General features: G+C 37.0%; 1 protein-coding gene and 1 pseudogene across 2 annotated transcripts in view; both read left to right on the top strand.

Moving 5' to 3' along the window:
* The window catches only part of LOC308686428 (3',5'-cyclic-AMP phosphodiesterase 4C-like), a 29,583-nt gene extending 19,430 nt beyond the window's left edge, over positions 1–10,153 (top strand). The window contains exons 5-15 of the mRNA XM_081394858.1: positions 12–61; positions 255–367; positions 1,213–1,306; positions 4,194–4,363; positions 4,441–4,539; positions 4,722–4,886; positions 4,997–5,096; positions 5,231–5,385; positions 6,587–6,709; positions 6,980–7,162; positions 8,047–10,153. Of these exons, the coding sequence (XP_081250984.1) occupies positions 12–61; positions 255–367; positions 1,213–1,306; positions 4,194–4,363; positions 4,441–4,539; positions 4,722–4,886; positions 4,997–5,096; positions 5,231–5,385; positions 6,587–6,709; positions 6,980–7,162; positions 8,047–8,442 (1,648 nt within the window). The 3' untranslated portion in view covers positions 8,443–10,153. The remainder of the gene's footprint in view (positions 1–11; positions 62–254; positions 368–1,212; positions 1,307–4,193; positions 4,364–4,440; positions 4,540–4,721; positions 4,887–4,996; positions 5,097–5,230; positions 5,386–6,586; positions 6,710–6,979; positions 7,163–8,046) is intronic.
* Positions 10,154–18,162: 8,009 nt separating this feature from the next.
* On the top strand, positions 18,163–19,279 carry LOC308686430 (putative nuclease HARBI1; annotated as a pseudogene). Its single transcript has one exon. The product of its transcript is annotated as a putative nuclease HARBI1 (transcript).
* The last annotated feature ends 1,865 nt before the right edge of the window (positions 19,280–21,144 follow it).

Raw genomic sequence — 21,144 nt, 5'->3', positions numbered from 1 at the left:
ATACATATCAGGAGACCATCAGGCACTAACCCTCAATCTGCCTGTAAAACAAACCAGACTGGTGAGTGGAAGAACATGAGCTGGTCTAGCCAAAGATGAGGATTTTTTTTTTCTTGCTGTAGACCTCAGATTTAGACGTAAAAGTTTGAACATCTGAGTAGTCACCAGAAATGAAAATGATGTATTTGGGGCTTATTCTAACATTATTTAAAATAACCAGGACTGTTTTTACATCTAAGGGTTTGTTTTTGTAGATGAATCATATCAAAAACTCGCTGTCGAGACTCTTGAAGAGCTGGACTGGTGTTTGGACCAGCTGGAGACCCTGCAAACACGTCACTCTGTCAGTGAAATGGCCTCCAATAAGGTATTTAAAGCAATACCCCCCCCCCCCCCCGGCTATACAGCACAGCTTTACACTTTATTAGAATAATATACTTCGGCAGCCATACAATATGTCCATTTTATCAGTTCATCAGAATTTAGTCGTTTTTATTGGTTATTAATAGGTTTTGGGTACAGAAAGGAGGTACATTTTAATTAAGGTTTTTTGATTATAATAACATGAATTCAATTCACATTTGATGTTGTGCATGTTCCACGCCCAAAGCCATGCATAAAGTCAGCAACAAGATAATACAAAACCAACACATTTCAGTAAAATACTGAACAGAAACTTGGACGTAAGGCAAACAATGTTGGCAGAGTGGTTTCAGTCATTACAGTACATGTGACACACTGTATATTTGACTGTACTGTCATGTACTGTATCGTCAAAAGACTCATGCTTCAGTGCTTGAAATTATTTTTTCTGACAAAACTATTTCAGTCTTTTATTGCAATGCATCATATTCAGTTTATTATGTGTTAATCAGAGCTGTAAATCATTTTTCTGATGCATGATTACATAACCCTACCATGCACTGTAGAGTCTGAATGAGTGTTTCCTTACTGGCCTTTGGTATGGACTCAGTTACCATAGTAACTAAGTAACATGTTGAATAATTGTGCTGTAGGGTTCTGATGGCTGATCAGTGGCAATGTTCATAACACTAGTTTTCTTCCGGACTGTGTATATCATCTACTGTTCGCACTTACATTTATTGTATCATTTGCTGTCGGTATTACACTGAAATTAGTTCCATAATGCATTAAATGGACTTTTGTGATTAGAATATAATGTTTCACTTTTATTTGTTGTATTATTTTTAGTTTAAAAGAATGCTCAACAGGGAGCTAACTCAGCTATCGGAGACCAGCCGGTCAGGAAACCAGGTGTCGGAATTCATAGCAAGCGCAATTTTACGTGAGTGACTACTTAATGTAATTTAAATGTAATTATGAGACAGGATTTGTAATGGTGTGTTTACTATTAACTCTTTCCCCGCCAAACACAGAATTTGTATGATACTATATAGAACATACTTTTTTAGCAGCCCAGAAGTAATTACTCAAATTTAAAATAAGTACCTACTCAAGAGAGTATGCGATTTCGGACGCAACCCAAGTGTGTTGCACAAGTCCTGAAAAGTGAAACCTAAAACGTTTCGATCGCCCCCCCCGGTGGCTGGATGCAGTATAGGTCATAAACCCCGCCCTCTCCATGTAATCTAATGGGACGTGAGACAAACTAAACAATCAAATTACACTTCAAATTTTTTTTTTCCAAAGATGGTTTCTGGCATTTAGGAAGTTTTTTGTCACGCTGATGCAAGTTCAAGTGTTCGTTTTTTAAGTAAGTTAAAGTTACGCTATAAAAACAGGGTTTGACGTCATGATTGACAGCCTCTCTGAGCGAAGTAGTACCTGAGGCACCATCTGACTTTTTGGGGGATCTTCGGGTGGAGATTGGAGCTTCGACTTTAATTTCTACATTTCTATAACTGTTTATTTCACACACACATAATGAGTTGTTCTGCAGTAAACTTTTAAGATGCAGAAACAACAAACTCATATGTAATCATATTCATATTTAAAATAACGATCATCAACATTAACCTGTTAAGCTGCAAGCCCACTTTTGAAAAATCCCCAGAAATGACATACCCAAACTGAAACAGATACAGTTCATGAACCCTTTGCACTAAAAGCACAAGTATGATCTCATTTGAAAGCTGACACCTGGCAGTTTATTGAAAATGTAGAATTAATTATTGTCATAATGAATTTTTTTTTTATAAATAGCTTTAAAGTTTTGTAAAGTTATTAGAAATTTATTTTTATGAAACATCTTCATGAAAATAAAATTGAAGTTGACCCTGTAGCAATCTAGAAATGCACTACAGCTAAAGCCACATGTCTAAACATTTTATGTTTAAAATCTGAAGATGATAAGTCTAAAACTCTGTATTTAGTTCATTTTTTTCAAGATAGAAGCACCAAGAGCTAGCTAGCATGTTAGCTTAGCACACCATCAATACATGACAATTTATGAGATTAAAACCATGTTTGTGCTTCAAACTTACTTTAAAACGCAAGTGAAGTGTTTTAAATAATCTTCTGTGATCTAATTTGACATCAGATAAAAAAAAATCTGACAGAAAATATACTATTTGATCATATTCTGCACAATGATGGTCTATAGATTAGCATTACATTATACATATAATCTATTATTATTAAAATACCTGGCATGGCTTGAAAAACACAGGTAACTCGAATATCATTGCAATCATGTTTATTGTCTTCAAAATATCTGTATCTGCATGATACAGCGCTATCTCTTGTTAGCTTTGTGTGTATCTCTGGTATCAGTGACGTCCTGGAATGTCACATGATTATGGCTCTTCTTCATGTCCCATATATGGGCTATTATTGTGCTTATAGCGCCCTCAGGCTTCTTGTATGAATTGAAAACCCAGTAAATGAGAGTGCCAAACGCTCATAAAGATTACATCGACGCATTTGGGTATAAATTCAATAAATATTATTCCTGTCAATAGAAATCTGATGTAAACCTATGAGAATCTATCAATATTTCTCCAAATCTGCACATTTTTGAGCTAAAAGCCCTGAGGGACGTTGTTTTGTGTATCGCTGTCATGACGACAGCACGGGAGTTTTTTTATGAATGAAAGCGGCTGACGCGCATAATTCATATTAAAGGTATCGACTCATTTTTTCATTTCATAACTCCTGACAGAAATTTAGAAATAACTGTCGCTATAAGTTTCTCAGAATACAATAGTGGTCAAATACTGAAACTTGAGTATTATATCTTTTTAATGATGTATAGTTTGTCAAGGCATAACATTAAATCTGATAGTAAATTTGAACTAAATAAAAAAAAAAACGCTTCAGTGCGCGGGCGCACTGGCAAAGGTTAACAGGTTAAAGGTGGTATCAGTGATTTCAGGCCCAAAAATATTTTTATCACATTCATCTAATCTTTCCTAACGATCCGCTAGCTGCCCGCCCCATAAGCATGCCGTCAAAAAACTGCGTCTCTGTAGGCAGCCTAGGCTCTGAGATCTGCACACAAAAACAAATGGTTTAGCCAAACACTCAAAACCAAAACAAATAGTGTTCCAACCAATCACCGACAGGGGGAGGGTGTTGTGAGGTTTTGTGCTCGTGCACAGCTGCACGCGAAGTCAGAGCTGAAGAAAAAGCTGGCTCAAAACCTCACAACACCCTCCCCCTGTCGGTGATTGGTTGGAACACTATTTGTTTTGGTTTTGAGTGTTTGGCTAAACCATTTGTTTTTGTGTGCAGATCTCAGAGCCTAGGCTGCCTACAGAGACGCAGTTTTTTGACGGCATGCTTATGGGGCGGGCAGCTAGCGGATCGTTAGGAAAGATTAGATGAATGTGATAAAAATATTTTTTTGGGCCTGAAATCACTGATACCACCTTTAAACAGCATATAAATCAAAACTGCCTAATGTTACTGAATTAAATGTTGACCCAGGATGAGTTACAGGACTGTGCAAGTTTTTGTTTTTGTTTTTTAAAGCAGAGGGTCTGTTCTTTCTTTTGATATATTGCATGTTCAGATATTAATACAACAAAATATTCTGGGGGCCATGAAATGTTTGTAAAAATGATCAAAAACACTGGCGGTGGCTGGCAACTTTAAAAAAAAAAAAAAAACGCTGGCGGGGAAAGATTTAATTCAGATTTTTAAACTGTGTCTTCCTTTCAGTCTGAATGCAGCTCAGGGCTTTTCACATACTTTTTGTGTTTGTGTTGCAGAAAAACAGCATGATGTGGAGATTTTGTCATCAACTTGTAAGGAGGAGAAAAAACGGCGTCCAATGTCTCAGATAAGTGGAGTGAGAAAACTGAGCCCTAGCCTGAGTCTCCCACCAACAAGCATCCCACGATTTGGTGTCAACACGCAGCACGAGAGCCTCCTGGCCAAGGTATCCATTCATTTCATTTTACTTCTATTTATTCGTGCTATTCATTGGAGAAAAAAATACCATATTTTTTACTCCAGGGGCTTGAGGACATGGATCGATGGGGTATAGATATTTTTAAGATAGCAGAGTATTCTGGGAATCGGCCACTGACAGTCATAATGTACACCATTTTTCAGGTAAGGTTTTTGAATGTTTTGCTGCTTTGCTATTGTATTTCCTACAATATAGCCTTGATTTAAAAAATACAGTAGATAAAGCCATTGTTGGAAAAACTTCCAAAAGAAAAAGCTCATAGTTTGATCATTGGTGTGAAGCATTAACTGCAGATTTGACTCTTTATGTACTCTGTAATTCTCAGGAGCGAGATTTGCTCAAAACCTTTAAAATCCCATCGGACACGTTCTTAACTTTTCTGATGACTTTGGAAGACCACTACCATGCAGACGTGGCCTACCATAACAACATCCACGCAGCAGACGTTGTACAGTCTACACACGTTCTTCTCTCCACACCTGCCCTAGAGGTCTGCATGGATGTGTGCACACATACACAGTGCTCACGGGAATTGACCTAAACACAAACACATCCTGGTATTGACAATGGTTTATTCATTTATTTATTTTTTACTTTCAGGATGTGTTCACTGATCTTGAGATCATGGCTGCTCTGTTTGCCAGTGCTATTCATGATGTGGATCATCCAGGAGTGTCCAACCAGTTCCTCATTAACACAAGTACGACTCAGACAAACCATTACAATGACTCCCTAATTCATTCACTTAGGCTCTCTCCCCAACACAAATACATGAAAGACTATCTGAAAACCTAGCTGGACCTTAGTATGTTGTTTTTCTCTTCACTCTTTCAGACTCTGAACTGGCTCTCATGTATAATGACGCCTCAGTGTTGGAGAATCATCACTTGGCTGTCGGCTTCAAGCTTCTACAGGAGGAAAACTGTGATATCTTTTGTAATCTCAGCAAGAAACAAAAACAGTCCCTGCGACAGTTGACTATAGATATGGTGATTCTTTGTGATATATTTGTGAATATCATCATTAAATGTTAGAGTAAAGGCCCCGATATACTCACAGCGAAGTTCTTTTTCGTTCTTCGCTTAGGGGTAAAACGAAGTTCGAAATACGTAACCGGTGATATACTGTTAGCGAATAACCAACACCGCCCACACTGCTGATTAGATGAATATGTAAATATGTGCTGTGCACTTTCCTCTCAATAACAAAATAAACACACAACAAAATTGAGAAAACAGCAAGCGTTTTTTAATAAAGCATAAGAAAAGCATCTGATCATAGCAATTGATGCCCAATTCGGCACTCTGGTCACGTCATGTTTATTTATATAGCACTTTATACAATAGATTGTTTAAACTGAAGCAGCTTTACCGTATTAAACACGAACAACTTCATTTTCTACTATAAAGCAGCTCTCCAGCGTGAAGGCGGACTGAACAGGAGAAATGAACCAGAAAAGATTTCCGCGCGAAAGAAGGCGGAGCCTCCGCGCACACCTACCTATTACGTAATCGCCATGAACCAATGGTAGTACAAAGATGTTTACCAGCCGTAGCGAACTTAATGACTTTTACTACTTTTGAACAAGCACCAAATATCTGATCCTTCATCCATTTTACTATTATTGATATTTAATTATTTTATAAACAAAAATACTTATCATGAATGATACCATGATGCTATTTTGGTCACATTGTTTAAAGTACTATTATTACAACAAAACTCTGTTCTTAATGTGTATCTTAACTACACCGAATCGAAATTACACTCATTTACCTTTTATGGACCTTAAGGAAAATATAACAGTGAAATATCGTAACCAGATCTGTCTGATACGAATGATGTTTCAGTGAGTGAGTCAAATTTAGTAACTGTTCCAAATGATTCAGAGAGTTAATGAGTGATTTAGACCAATGAGTTTGCCAGTGACTCATCTGTGAGTCATTTAAAAAAAGGAACCAGTTCAAAAGATTCATTGATTTGTGAATCAGACTACTACTACTGACTGTTTGTTATTTTACAACATGTATTTAATCCAGACTGTTGATTAAACTGAATAACATAAAAAACTAAAAAAAAAAAAATCCAATCCTAATAAAACGTTAAGACAAACCTTTTTAAGATGTCACATTTCAAATACTGTTTTTAATACTCATGGGTCTAATACCAAATTTCCTGTTGTCTTTTCAGGTATTAGCCACTGATATGTCCAAACACATGAATTTCCTGGCTGACCTGAAGACAATGGTGGAAACTAAAAAAGTGACCAGTCTAGGAGTCTTACTGCTGGACAACTACTCAGACCGAATACAGGTATTGCAGGTCCAAATACACAGTACAATTCCAGTATAGGGATGTGAGACCCTGTATAATTTGGGGCCCCTGATAGCATCACTAAATTCAGCCCATTTAAAGCACCACAGCCACAAAAAACTAATTATTCAAAGAGAGTAAACAACTTACTAAACAACACTATTTAAGTCTTTTTTTAGTCAACCATCCTGAGCCACCCCTAGCTATTACTGGCTTTTTAGTGCTAGTTGCTCATCAGATGTAAAACTCCTTAATTCTTTCCTTCTAAAGGTGCTCCAGAACATGGTGCATTGTGCTGACCTCAGCAACCCCACAAAACCCTTGGAGCTCTACCGACTGTGGACTGATCGCATCATGGTGGAGCTCTTCAGTCAGGGTGACCGCGAGCGTGACAAGGGCATAGAAATCAGCCCCATGTGTGACAAACACACGGCTTCTGTGGAAAAAACTCAGGTATCCTGTAAAAATCTGATTATGTCTCCTATTTTAGGGGGTTTCAAAACAGTAGTGGGTTCATAAAAAAAATAGGGCTGTCAAAAGATTAATCGCGATTAATCGCATCCAAAATAAAAGTTTGTGTTTACATAATATATGTGTGTGTACTCTGTATAATTATTTTGTATATATAAATACACACACATGCATGTATATATTTAAGAAATATTTGCATACATATACTGTATATATTTATCTAATTTATATTATATATATAAATATATTTTTTATATATAAATGACACATTTTTCTTAAATATTTACAAGCATGTGTGTGTATTTATATATACAAATTTAATTATACAGAGTACACACACATATATTATGTAAACACAAACTTTTATTTTGGATGCGATTAATCGCGATTAATCTTTTGACAGCCCTAAAAAAAGAGAGTTTATTTTTATTTTATTACAATATTTATTTTTAGGGCTGTCAAAGTTAATTTGTGCTCTTGAGATATTAATAAATTATGTTTAGTATAATGATTTTAACATTCACTAAATTTGATTCATGAAATCACGAGATAAATATGATTTCTTTATTCTATTAATATCAATATTTTTAACTGTTTGTTAATAAATAAATAGTAGAAAATATGAGTAAATAAACGTTTGACAATACAATAGCCAATTATAAAAAAAAAGTCTTTATAAAATGACACTTAATATTTTTATCACATATTGTATAAATGAATTTTTATACATAAAAAAGATATAGCTGTCTTTGTGTTTTAGGAAGAGGGTACCTTGCAAAAATGATCAAATGTGGGGATTAACAAGTTAGAAAAACCCTGTCCTATACTATATTAATGATTACCGTGTTTGATCATTGTTTCTTAAGGTGGGATTCATTGATTACATTGTCCACCCTCTATGGGAGACATGGGCTGATCTGGTCCATCCAGATGCTCAGGACATTCTAGATACATTAGAGGACAATCGAGAATGGTACCAGAGCATGATCCCGCGCAGCCCGTCGCCCACCCCCGAAGACCAGGACTCGCGGGCCACGGTGGGCTCAGCCGGGGAGAAGTTCCAGTTCGAGCTGACTCTGGAGGAAGAGGATGGAGAGTTCGAGGCTGAAGAGGAGCACATGGATTCAGAAAGATCAGGGACTATGACGGACACCAGGCATCCACAAATGTCCCCCCTTCAAGTCACTCCCATTTTAGACAGCGGTGAAAGAGAACTGGACCAAGAAATGACCAGCGCCTCCATCCTGCAGTTGGAAACTTAAGATGACCCAGTACCAACCGCAGCACTGCTCATTTGTGTTTCTAAGTTGCACTTATTCGTTTGGGGTTGAGTAGAACAACCATACGCTAAAAACTAAAAAGACATTAGACCCAAGGTTTATCTGACCAAATAACCTGTATTTTAAAGCTATATTTGTGTCCCAGACACAAACATTTCCAAAAAGACTGAGGCCGAAGTTGTAGATGAATGTTTTTTTGTGGTCTCATGTCGTATGGAGAAACATGAGTCTTCCCTTGAGTGACTGTCCATGCCAATTGCAGAGGAAAGCTGATTAACTCATTATGTGAACTTTTTCACTGGACTGTAGTATATTTAATATCCTGAACATTTTTAATAACGGATAAATTAATGTTTTGTTTTTTGCCACTGAAATGAAACGGGACAGTTGCGAGAAATATTTAAGGCAAGACACCACAGGTGAATTGAGTAAACATTTGAACTAATATATCACTATAATTCCCCAGTTGATTAAACACTGTACAGAACACTTTATTGTACAGTGTCTGTTACGTGCATGTTACGTGTACTTGCTATAAGAATTACAAGCAACTAACCTTAAACCAAACCCTTATCCTAACCCTATAGTAAGTTATTATTGCAAAGTAAAGTGTAACCCTTTATTTTAAAGTGTCCGTGTTACAGTGTAATTATACATTTAAGTACTGAGCAATAATAATGAACTACATGAACTTACTATAGGGTCAGGGCTGTTAGAATCAGGGTTAGTTGCAAGTAATGATGCACAATTTATAGTAATTACTATAGTAACTACATGTGACGTGTAACAAGGACACAAAGATAAAATGTTACTAAATAAAGATAAGCCCATTTTTTTTTATTACAAATTATAATCTAATTCAATATGCACTAATTTGCATACATTTTCAGAACAGAAATCTGTACATTGGCTCAGCATATTTTATTTTGTTGACATATTAAAGAGATAAAGGTTTTTACAGAGGGAGTTTTTGATATCTTTTTATCATTCCAAAGAATATTGTCAGTAGCCAGAAAAAAAAAAAAGCTGTATTAATCAGGCGAATGGAAGGAAGTTTGGCTTGTAGTGTCTTGCCTTAACAGGTCAGCGATAAGATTGTGAAGATTGCTAACAACCTCAGGATAATATTGATTTCATTGAAATGTAGCAAGACTCCAAAGTGCAGTCACTAAACAATCTGTTTATAATCTTGTTTTGAACAAATAAGAAAAGAAAAAAAGAAACATTTAATCTAAAAGTCAAATTTATGGACTCAAGACCACCATATGGAGAATCCCTTTACATGTGTCTTTGTACTGAAATACCTTTATACCTCTTAAACATTAGCACTATGTATACATAATGATTATATAAATAGAAACAGGGTTGATGTTTTATCTGATTTATGAATGAATTCGAATGGTGACAGATCTTCTTATGTTCGCAAATCTAAACTCACCTAAACTTGACCATCACGGGTGAATCAGTGTTTTACATTGATTTACTCTGGTGTGCCCATGTTAGACATTGTCAAATTGAAGATCGCCTCTGGCTGAAGTGAAAGCTGAAGTGGATCTGATATCTTTTGCGGTTTCATGGTTGCAGGTGGATTTAAACAGTAAGTTCTGATCCCAGACCAGCGCAGACAACCGTTACTCTTAGCCAAACGCATGTCCACCTCATATAAAGGGCTTTGACAAAATGATCCTTAAGATCCTGCTCTGATATTGCCATCATTTTCAGAGCTTTTTGCCTCAAAATATTCCATAAATATCTGGTTATATACAATCAGAAACATGCTATGAAATTACAGAGGGATTTTGAAGGTGAAGTGTGCAATTTAAATATATATATATATATATATATATATATATATATATATATATATATATATATATATATATATATATATAGTTTCCTAGTTTTCCAGTAAAGGCTACTAAAAGTAAGTCATTTGCATGTTGATATCCCTGAAAAGGGAAAACCAAACTAGGATCAGAGAAAATTGCGTCAAATTGTGAGAAATCAGTAAATAAAAACATTTTAATACATTAACATGTACCAAATTTAACATTACTGCTTCATTCTAAATACTGCTCAGAAATTACAAGTTTGAGTAGCAAAACGATTTTATCTATAACTTTAATCTATAGATTATATTTGAACATTTTCCAGATAATATCTTATTACATATTTTATTTATTGGGGTATAACTCTCTCTTCTTCTGACCAATCAGAGATGGGGGTCTGCTTGGGAAACCTGTTGTAAAATATGTTTTTTTTTTGTTGTTGTTTTTTTTTTTTATAGTAGCCCAGGAATTACACATTTCACCTTTAGTTTGCTAAGAATATGAAACCGTGATGCATAATGATTTTGTTTAATTAAAAAAACAAATAGTCAGCAGTGCTGGGAGAGAAGCTGTTGCCAGATTGATACTAAATGCTAAAAGTGCCACCCAGAAGCCTTGGACACACTCATTCTCAGAGATCAGAAACGCCAGTATAGAAATCCAAGCATACAGCCTTAAAGCACATCCCTTTAGCTTCAGTGCCATTACAACAGCGACTGTGAAACATTTAGTGTCTAAAATGAATTTTGTTGTATGATATTAACTCAAATGTGTCCTCTTCTCTGTAATAATGTGCTATGTTTATATGTGTCTGTTTGTTAGTATTACTGATGTTGTCAAAAAAAATATATATATATATATATTTGTTCAGTTTGTTTACAGGTTGAGATCACGTTTCAGATAAAGGTGATCACAGAGTGTGTTTGTGTTCTCCACTGTCAGAGCCAAAAAATACTTAATTTTTAATTAAGATTGTTCTGAATTGCCAATAAAAACAACAACAAAAAATACAACACCTATTCTGTTGTGTGTTTCTGTGTTTTAAGCAAAAATGTATAAATAAAATAGCTGCCAAGAACATGAAAAGTCCAGAACAGGCACAGTTCGACTGGTTAGCTTCGACTATATATATAATCGACTACATAATCTAATCTAATCTAATCTAATCTAATATTATATTATATAATATGATATAATGCCATTGTGCCGGCAGTGTATTTCAGAGCCATTGAGATGAACAGGAATGCTATTATAGGTCTCTCCTGGTACTTTTATAGGTGGTAAGCAGTATTAGAAAGACAGATTCTCATTCTAGAAAGCATTTGATTGGCCACAATATTGCATGAGCCCTTGAATGCAAGATGATTCACTAATATTTTTGCTCTGTTTTTGTGTAAAATGAAGATTGCAGGTACAATTTTACATTTTAAAATATTAATAAAACGCATATATGTAGGCTATACTTCATTTAAACTTCAGCATTACACTCGCATATAGAGGACCTCAAAGCGAACTGACATGCCACAACATTCATTTTAATTTTATGGGGTCCATATGCTCCATAAAGACTTCTCATAATTTGAGTAAACATGGATTTGAACACTGGATGGCGCTAAAATAACTCTAAATGATGTAATAAATACAACACAATAATAGAATAATAATAATATTATTATAGTTATATTATGTTATTATTATAATATAATAGGCCCTACATATAATATAATAATATTATCAGGAGGAAATAATATTATTAGAATGTCAAGAAATTATTGCGTTGAAAATCACCATGCTAACCATTGTTATGGTCAAAATAGAATAGTTACCACAGTTACTACAACATGAGAGTCAAACATTGGTTACATATTAGTGTGATGAAAATGACACTGACCTGCACCGCTAATGTAAACAAATCCCTGTGTCAGCTGCTCGTTTTCTACGACCATTTTAATTGATTAATTATGGAAAGGCCAAAGCCAAGTTCCTAAATAATGAATGATGCTGGTTTTAAAGAGTCTTGAATATTTTACGTCCTGTGGGTGGGATTGCATTGTTATTATTAGCTCTCGGGTCCGTCAATCAAAAGCTCTGACCCCGCCCCTCTTGGCGTCACACGTCTTTCAAGTGACGTCAAATTGTCTGCAGGTGTTGGAAAAGGCGCAGTATTGGCGTAAGTGACGCTTAAAAAGGCTTTTACGGTAAGAGAACGGCAGTAATATGCGTTTTAAATATTTTACGCTAAATATACCGTAATATATGTTTATGTGTGTGTTTGTCACTGGGAAACTGGGGGAAATGTGCTGGTTGCAAGGAGAATAACCTTCATTTGACATGAACATCGCGCATTCTGTGCTTCTATTTTTACTCCCCATGTAAGACAGATCTGCCACATAGCCTTTGAAGCGTTGGCATAACATAGCACGGATTCGAATGATTGTTTGCCTTTTCGTTTTTTTATATATCTAAACGAGAATAACGAATCCATGCTCGTTGTGTTCTTTAGCATCATCCCAGAAGATGGTGAATCAGGTGAAAATATCCTCCGCAGCAGCAGTGTTGCATGTACATGTGCTGTTTCCTATTATGTAAGGATGCTCAGATATTTTTTTGTTAGTTACAAATTTCCTTTTATAATAAAGGGCTATACTGTATAATAGGCTGTACTGTATTATGTTATATTCTAGTATAACATTGGGCTACTGATAAAATTGGCATGTCTCATAGAACCATTCAAGAAAATGCACATGTGTTTTGTGGCTCTATGTCTAGGATATTTACCTCCATAATTCAGCAAAACCAAAGTTATTAGTGGTTCTGTCCTTGTTTTGGACAAATGTCTCCCATTTGGCAGTTTATATGTTAGGTTGCTTCGTTTAGGCCTATTCTTTGCTAAAAAAAAAAAAGGTTTTAAACCAGCCGAAACAGGCTGATGGTCTCCCAAGCTGGTCTTTTGGCTGGTTCAGAGGTGTTTTTGTGCACTTTCCAGCTGGTCACCTGCTTAACCAGCAAACCATTTTAGGCTGGTTTAAGATCTTCTTCTTCTTCTTCTTCTTCTTCTTCAGCAGTGTTATCTGACTAGTATTTTAAATGATGATTTTGAAGCAGATCAGTTTGATGGTTCTTGAACAGAGCAGCTCTAACCACACAGTGTCCACTGTCCACTAGGGCTGTCAGTCTCGATTTCTTTTGCATTATTGAGGATTTGAGTTTAAAGGAAGAGAAAAGCAGTCTCTAGTCTAGAGCAGAGCCTGAACATTTCATGTAGTGTAATTAATTGCTGTTGAAAACAATTCAATTTTCTTCGCAACAATAAAAATGAGCTGGCGGTCTGTTTTTGTTTTTGGCCTGAAAGAGCATCTGAGATCCTAAAGTTAGCCTCTATTTTTAGTCTGCTCAAGCCCTCTGTTATCAGGAGAGATGCTGATAGGATGCTTTGGTGTTCTGCGAATCTTCCCGACACACCAGACGTGGAGTGCTGAATCACAGATCAGCTTCCTGGTTCTTTAGAGGAGAAGCCTTTTTGTTGAGTTTGTGCTGTGTCTGGTGGAAATAATTCTGATTGTGATGAACATACATGTGTCCTGGTTAAACATGTATATGAAATTAATTAAACTTGTATTAGAGTTTTTATTTTTTTTATGGTGTTTTTGACAGGTCAGAAATAGAATAGGGACATTGTTTTATCTTTAACCACCCTTGAGTTCTCTATCTAAAGATCATGTTGCCCTGAAGTGGAATACGATGCCAATCTCCAATCCCATTTCGCTTTTTGCCACAGTATTCCAAATGTCTCTGTTCGGAGTGAATTACTGGTTATTAAGTACTGCACAGTGTATATATATATATATATATATATACACACACACTTTATACTTTATAGATACCTAATATGTGGCATTTAGTAGCATCCAGAAATGCAGTGGAATCCAGTGTAATTTGTAAATAAAAAGGCTTTTTTAAAAATGTTGTGCAGAAGTAAATAATAATTTACTCATCCTCATGTTGTTCCAAACTTGGTAACTTTTTCCATGGAGCACTCCTGGTTCATTGTAATTGCATAGAAATGAGCAACCTGCAGTCTTTAAAACTTTTCCTTTTGCGTTCCACAGACGATGACATAAAGGTGAGCAAAGGAAAAAATAACTCTTATTTTTGTGTAAACTTTAACTCTCTAAGACAAGTGGCTTGTTGAAATAATGACTGAGGACTTGTTGAATTTTGTTTCACTCTGGAAATAATATATAAGGTCAAGTGCTTTGCATTGTGGGATACAGTAATGGACATAGGCTGTGTTTGAAATCGCCCCCTATACCATCATTCACTATTCCCTACATTAGTCCACTAAAATAGTTCACTTGAAGGAGTGAATGAAAACGAGCGAGTGAATTCTGACACTGAGTTCGCTGGAAGGGCCGCCGCTTTTGCATAGTTTTTGCTTGCTATTTAATAATCATTTGAAACTTAGCAAACTGGCAGCTCCAGTAGTAGGCCTAATGATTTATCTTGAACTCTTTCATGGAAACCTTAATTAAACAATTTATTAATCAATTAAAAAGGAATTTATACCTGTATGATATTATGCTGTAGCCAGTAGCCACATTGGACCAGTGATGGATAGATGGATGGTCAGACACGGGAATTCTTTCAGTGCGACCGTCGCAGTGCATTATGGGTATTCTCTAGTCATTGAGCGTACATTGGTTGTACACTCGTTATTGCAATGCATTGTGGGAATAAATAAGTGCACTCAATAACGGCCACTATGGTTTTGGACACCAAATGACGGTCCCCTCAAATAGTGCCCCATTTTGGACACAGCCAGTCTGTTTTGTTATATACTGTACACAGTATACATGCATACTTTATACTGTAGAAATAGTAAGTGTATAGTAGTATGACGTTAGCCTCTGTCTTATTTAAGGGTTTATTTAATGGAATGTTTTAAGGTGAAATGTCAGCACTGAATCTCTTTTTCTTTTTCAGTGTGTTTGAATTAAGAGAGATGTTATATTGTGAATGGAATAGGCCTACTAGCTATATACTGTGATCTAGTGTTGTCACGATACTAGAATTTCTAACTTCGATACGATACCTTAAAAAATATCGATATTCGATACCATTTTAGATACCACAGAGAAAAACTGCCACAATATTAAGGGGGTATTTTTTTTATTTAAAACTGAATATAACAAGTCTAGAACATGACAATGAGGTATATTTTACAAAAATGTCCTGAGTTCTATCTGTTAATATTTTTTCTTTGGACCAGAGCTATATGAGCTGTTGTATTTTTATTACCTACTGTTATCAAAGATTAAAATATACTGTAACAAATGCATTGTTTATCGGTCATAAATGCTGGTTAATACATTAACATTATTATTTGATGCATAGATTTAAACACAAACGTGCGTGCATCACACGCAAAAATAATGCTCATTGGATCGACATGAAGTCAAGTTACCTTTATTTATATAGTGCTTTTAACAATAAAGATTGTCAAAGCACTTAACAGTATCAAATTGGAGGATAGAGTGTCAGTAATGTATAATAATAAGATTAAACATTCAATTTTCAGTTAAAGGCATTTCATTATTGAATTCAGTGATGTCATTGTCTAGCTCAGTAATCGCTAATGAAGGCAAATTGCAGAATTATATAATATTTTTTTGAATAAAGTTAAATAGGCACAAGTTAATTTACATTTGACCACAGTTAAAATATTTACTTCTAAGATTCCACATTCAGATTAGGCTTATGTTAACATTAAGAATTACAGTGGAAAAACGAAACAACACACTTAACAATACTAGGCCATCTTGGTTAATGTTTCAGAAAAGTTAAAATGAGAAGTTACAGGGGAGTTACAGTTAGTTATAGGGGAATTCAGAAAGAGGTGACCCATTGATGGTGAGTAGCATACAGTTACATGCTGCTAAATGGCCCCCCTGGAGCTTGTTCGTTTAATTAAGTCTGTTTTCAGAATTTAAAAAAAATGAGTGATGTGAGGGATATTGATAGCCAAACAATATTTTGGGTGCCCGCAGCCCGCTCAGTGTGAAGCGCGTGTCCGCGCTATTCTCCGACATACCCGCGCACGGTGTGTAGCGCGTGTCCGCGCTATTCTCCGACATACCCGCTCACGGTGCGTTTTTAACGGGTGTCCGCGCTATTCTCCGACATGCCCGCTCGCGGTGTTCTTTATCAACCAAAGGTGGTCGCGAGGGCGCCGCACTCGCTATCTTTCCATTCACTTCACTTTTGCTATTTAAACAGAGCGAATGAGACGAGTCCGGTCACGTGTGATGTTTGTCAATGCGCCTTTGGAGAGAAGTTAAAGTGACAGCTCGGCTAGTATGGGAGTATCGATACTTCGGGACATTAGTATTGGTATCGTTCAGATATTTCAGTATCGATATTTATCGAAATATCGATATTTTTGACAACACTACTGTGATCTACTTTTATCTGTTTATATCTGGACTAGTTTTTTTTTTTTTTTTTTTACAGAATACACATTATCCAATGGTAAACGTTGCAGAATACAGACAAATGTATGCTATTTGTTGTCACATGACCTCATAACACTGCATATGAGTGGTGTCCAAGGCCCAGTTTAAAAAATAAATAATAATCTGGATCAAATTGATCTGGATTTGGAAATCCCATGTTTTGCTATCCAGGATCACCTGATCCATCTTACTTTTATGCCAGTTTTTTAAAGGAACATTTGATTGGATCACTGTGATCCAAATACCAAATTTTAGGATTACCAAATCCTGTTTACCAGAGCCTTAAATGGAACCAACAGTGTAGCCAAAATACCGGTGGCCACAAATAGCCATTGTTTGTTTTAATTTTAAGAAACAGAAACATTTTACATTCCTTATTTTGTTATAATGTTAAATAACAAAACAAAAACAATACTATCCAATAGTACAAAAATCATTTACAGGACAGATACCAGCTCTTTCCATCTCTGCCTTCAGAAGATGTATCTCCATCTGCACGTTTTTCTGCTGCAGTTGGGTAAGCAAGATTTGTTCTTTACCCAGTTCAATTTATACTTCTGCTCTTTTGGTTTCCCGTTTCAGAAGCAACTCATAGCTATCACCATCCTGGTTTGTAGCTGAGGAACGTTTGCGTTTTCTTGTAGGAACGTCTTGGACTGTCTTCATTACATCCACTGGGGATCTGTCTTCCTCCTCAATCACTGTAGTCAAGTCCAGGACAAACATATCCTCTGCAGGAGAATTTTGCTCGCATTCTTCTGAAGTCCTAGTCTTTGTGGCCATGGCTTACCACTTTGTAATTGTGGCCTCTCCATCTGCTTCTATGCCTTCAATGCCATGCAGGGCCTCTGGTTTTTCTCCTCCTATGATATCAAGGACCATATCAGTGAAATCACCCCTCTTATATTACCTGTTTGGGTGTTCTTGGCTTCAGTAAGGTCTTTCGTTGCCTTGGTCCTAAGGTTCTTCAATCGCAACAAAACTTGTTTTATGGTCCTCTTTTGGCCAGACCCCATGGCATTGACATTGAGGTTATGTCCTCCCAAATGTTGTGTTTTTCTTTTTTGGTCACTTCACCCTTTGCAGAGCTGAAACCTCCTACTATCGAGGCAAAATTGGCCCGAACACCCTCCAGCAGTGCACAAGTTTCTGCCACTTGGCCACTGAAATTAGGCCCTTTTGAGTCCATGGTTCCAACTCTTTGGTGTAGCCAACACTGATCTTAAAAGCCTTGAGCATGATTGCTTTGGCTTGTGCTCAATTAGGCTTACACCAATCAGCTCATTGCTGGTTAATGGGTGACATCATTTAAACACATCATGTCTTTGCACCCATTTCTCTTAGCCTACAGAGGCAGCCACATGGCGGGTATTGTTCATCGTTACCATAGGAGAAGGTACCGTTAAAGCGCATGCTGAGCGTGCCACTCGACCACTCGAGCAATACACATCAGAAGAACTGTGTGAACGTTTTCGCTTTGGGAGAGATGACATTAAGTACTTTGCAGATCTTGTCAGGCCAACACTCCAACACCAAACCCAAAGAAGTCATGCTTTATCCGTGGAGGAACAGTGCTTAATCGCTCTGTGCTTTTTCGCATGTGGGACTTTCTACCAAGTAATTGGTGACAATATGGGAGTGAGAAAAGCAACCGTGAGTAATGTGGTGAAGGCTATGTCAGTAGCACTGGGCAGTCTGATCAATCAATTTGTTTCCTTTCCTAAGGATGACCAGACAGCTCAGACTAAGCACACGTTTTTTTTCAAATGGGAAACATGCCTAGCTCTAGTATTGGTGCTATTGATTGTACTCATGTGTATATCCTAGCACCTTGTGAAAGGAAGTGGGAGTATGTCAATCGAAAGGGGAGGCACAGCATCAACATCCAACTTGTGGGCAATGCCGACCTCATAATAACCAACTGTGTTGTGAAATGGCCTGGGTCTGTTCATGATGCACATATTCTAAGAGAGAGTGCTTTATACAGAGAGCTTCAATCCCACCGACTAAATGGCATAGTATTGGGAGACAGCGCACATCCACTCCTACCTTGGCTAATGACCACTTTTCCAGCTGCAAACACACCTGAGCAGGTACACTTCAACTCCTCGCATTGCAAAACAAGATGTGCCATTGAACGCTTAAATGGAGTCCTGAAGAGACGGTTTGCGTGTCTTAACTACTCACGAGTACAACCCAAGGTGGCATGCAACATAATCCTTGCCTGTATTGTTTTGTATAACATCACCACCAGGTGTCATGTCCCTCTTGATGACAATTTTTGAGCCTGATGTAGAACCAGAACAGCCGCCAATGTTCTTACCTAATGAAGGACACACTGGACATGCAATTAGAGATGCAATTGACCTATGGCTAAGCCACGCCCCCGAACGCGATGAGCCGATCACAGTGCACATAGCTAACCCATACACTCGGACATTCTCTGCTTCCACGTCCATTGAAATGCATTGCAGTTAGTCAGTTTTCATTCGTTTTTTCTTGTCATTTTAAGTTTAAAATGGTCAAACGGTGTACATGGGGTACATGTAACTCCGACACTAGGTATTCTGAGAGGCTGGGCGACGGTGTGTATTTTTTACCCTTTCCCAAGCCACATTTCAACCGAGATAAGTGTCTGCTCTGGATTAAGTTATGCGGTAGACCACAACACCAACTAAACGCAATTAAACAAGGATGTCTACATCTGTTCTAAGGTAAGTCAACAATGTATTTGAACGTCATCTTTAACATCTCTAACATAAAGTTAGCCTAGCTTCTAGCTGCGTTGTACATCATGTCACTTAGCTTCATTAGCGTATCTGTAAATAGCCAGACACAATGTTGTGTTTTACACAAATATAAGTAGGCTAAACACTTTGCAGTTGTAATGATGTCCTGTATGAACAAAATGATGGAGTATGTTTTTATGTTTCCACTGTTTGATCGCGCCCGTGCCTCTCTCTCTCTGACACATACACACACTCATTCCAGCATTACAATCTTGACATAGTAGCCTGTTCATATGCTGCGTTCACACCAAACGCGAATAGAGCGTCAAATTCGCACGTATCGTGTCTAGTTCGACGCTTGAACATTTCCAAAGCGAATAGGACGCACTTTCATCGACCTTCTCAACAATAAAAGACCTTAGCTTTTCATCGACCTTCTCAACAATGAAATTATTAATATAACCCTCCAATGCATAGTTAAGGCCCTTTTGCTGACTTCGAGATGATATATAATCTTTCTGTCTCCAAAAATCATCAATTGCCTCCTGTGAAATGTCTCCTACTGTGACAGCTACCGCTATAGCGCCTGTTACCGAGTGTCGACTGTTTGTCCGAGTGAGTGGAGGGGGCGTGGCTTAGCCATAGGTCAATTGTGAGAAATTACTTTTAACTAGGCTACTGAATGACTGAGTATATTTGTTGTTGTCATTGCCATTAGTATACTGTGGAATTATAGAGCTGTGAGCAAGTGACATTTATTTGACAGCTCATAGCTTTGAGATTTTTGTTTGTTTGTTTGTTTACCATATCTCATTAGATGTGACATGCTTCAAATATGCTTTAAATATGAAGAAATGTATATATCGTCATTGATTTTGTGATCATTCACTTAAAAAAAAAAAAACTCTCTGATTTAATTTGGTTAGAAAAATCACAACTGAATCCACCCTTCTGATGGGATCAGGAAAATCCTGTTTTTTTATTTTTTGGATCTAATAGATCCCAAACCGAGTTCAAAGTTTTGAAAAATCCAAAGGGCAGGTTTGATCCAGATCAAATGTAAGATCAGATTACATGCTCTGATCTTAGTTCGGAATCCCTCTTTTGCTTTTAAAAAACCCATTTCCAAGATTTGATCCAATCCGTGATCCGAAATCCCACTGGATTACTTTTGAAAAACTGGGCCCAGGTGTCTTCTTGGAATAAAACATCAAATTCAGCAAGGAAGGACACATTAAATTGTCACAGTAAAGAAAATGTCAGATTAATGCCAAGGCATAGCAGACATTTCTTTTTGCCGCTCAGACATTTCTTTTTGTCCCGGGATTCTTGCCTGACTGATTCTCAGTAGCTGGTGACTCTACCGCTGCTGTTTGGTCACAGGTCTCAAGAGATAAGTGTCAGACAGTGGATGGGACAACGATTCACTCAGCCATAAAGTCATTTTGAAGTTGAGCTTTTGCTTGTTCTGCTGTCTTCAGCAAGCTCCTACATGTACTAAATCACAATGGCTCTGTTCCAAAACTGTTAGCTGCCTTTCTGTCAGCTCACTACATAGGGAGCAACTGTATGTAGGAAATGTTGCATTCACATCATGCATTATACAAATAGTGC

The sequence above is a fragment of the Scardinius erythrophthalmus genome (assembly GCF_964197995.2).
Source record: "Scardinius erythrophthalmus genome assembly, contig: HAP1_SCAFFOLD_276, whole genome shotgun sequence".
In the NCBI taxonomy this organism is placed as follows: Eukaryota; Metazoa; Chordata; class Actinopteri; order Cypriniformes; family Leuciscidae; genus Scardinius; species Scardinius erythrophthalmus.
The sequence above is the reverse complement of the archived record's forward strand: the minus strand, read 5'-3'. Positions and strand labels throughout refer to the sequence as shown.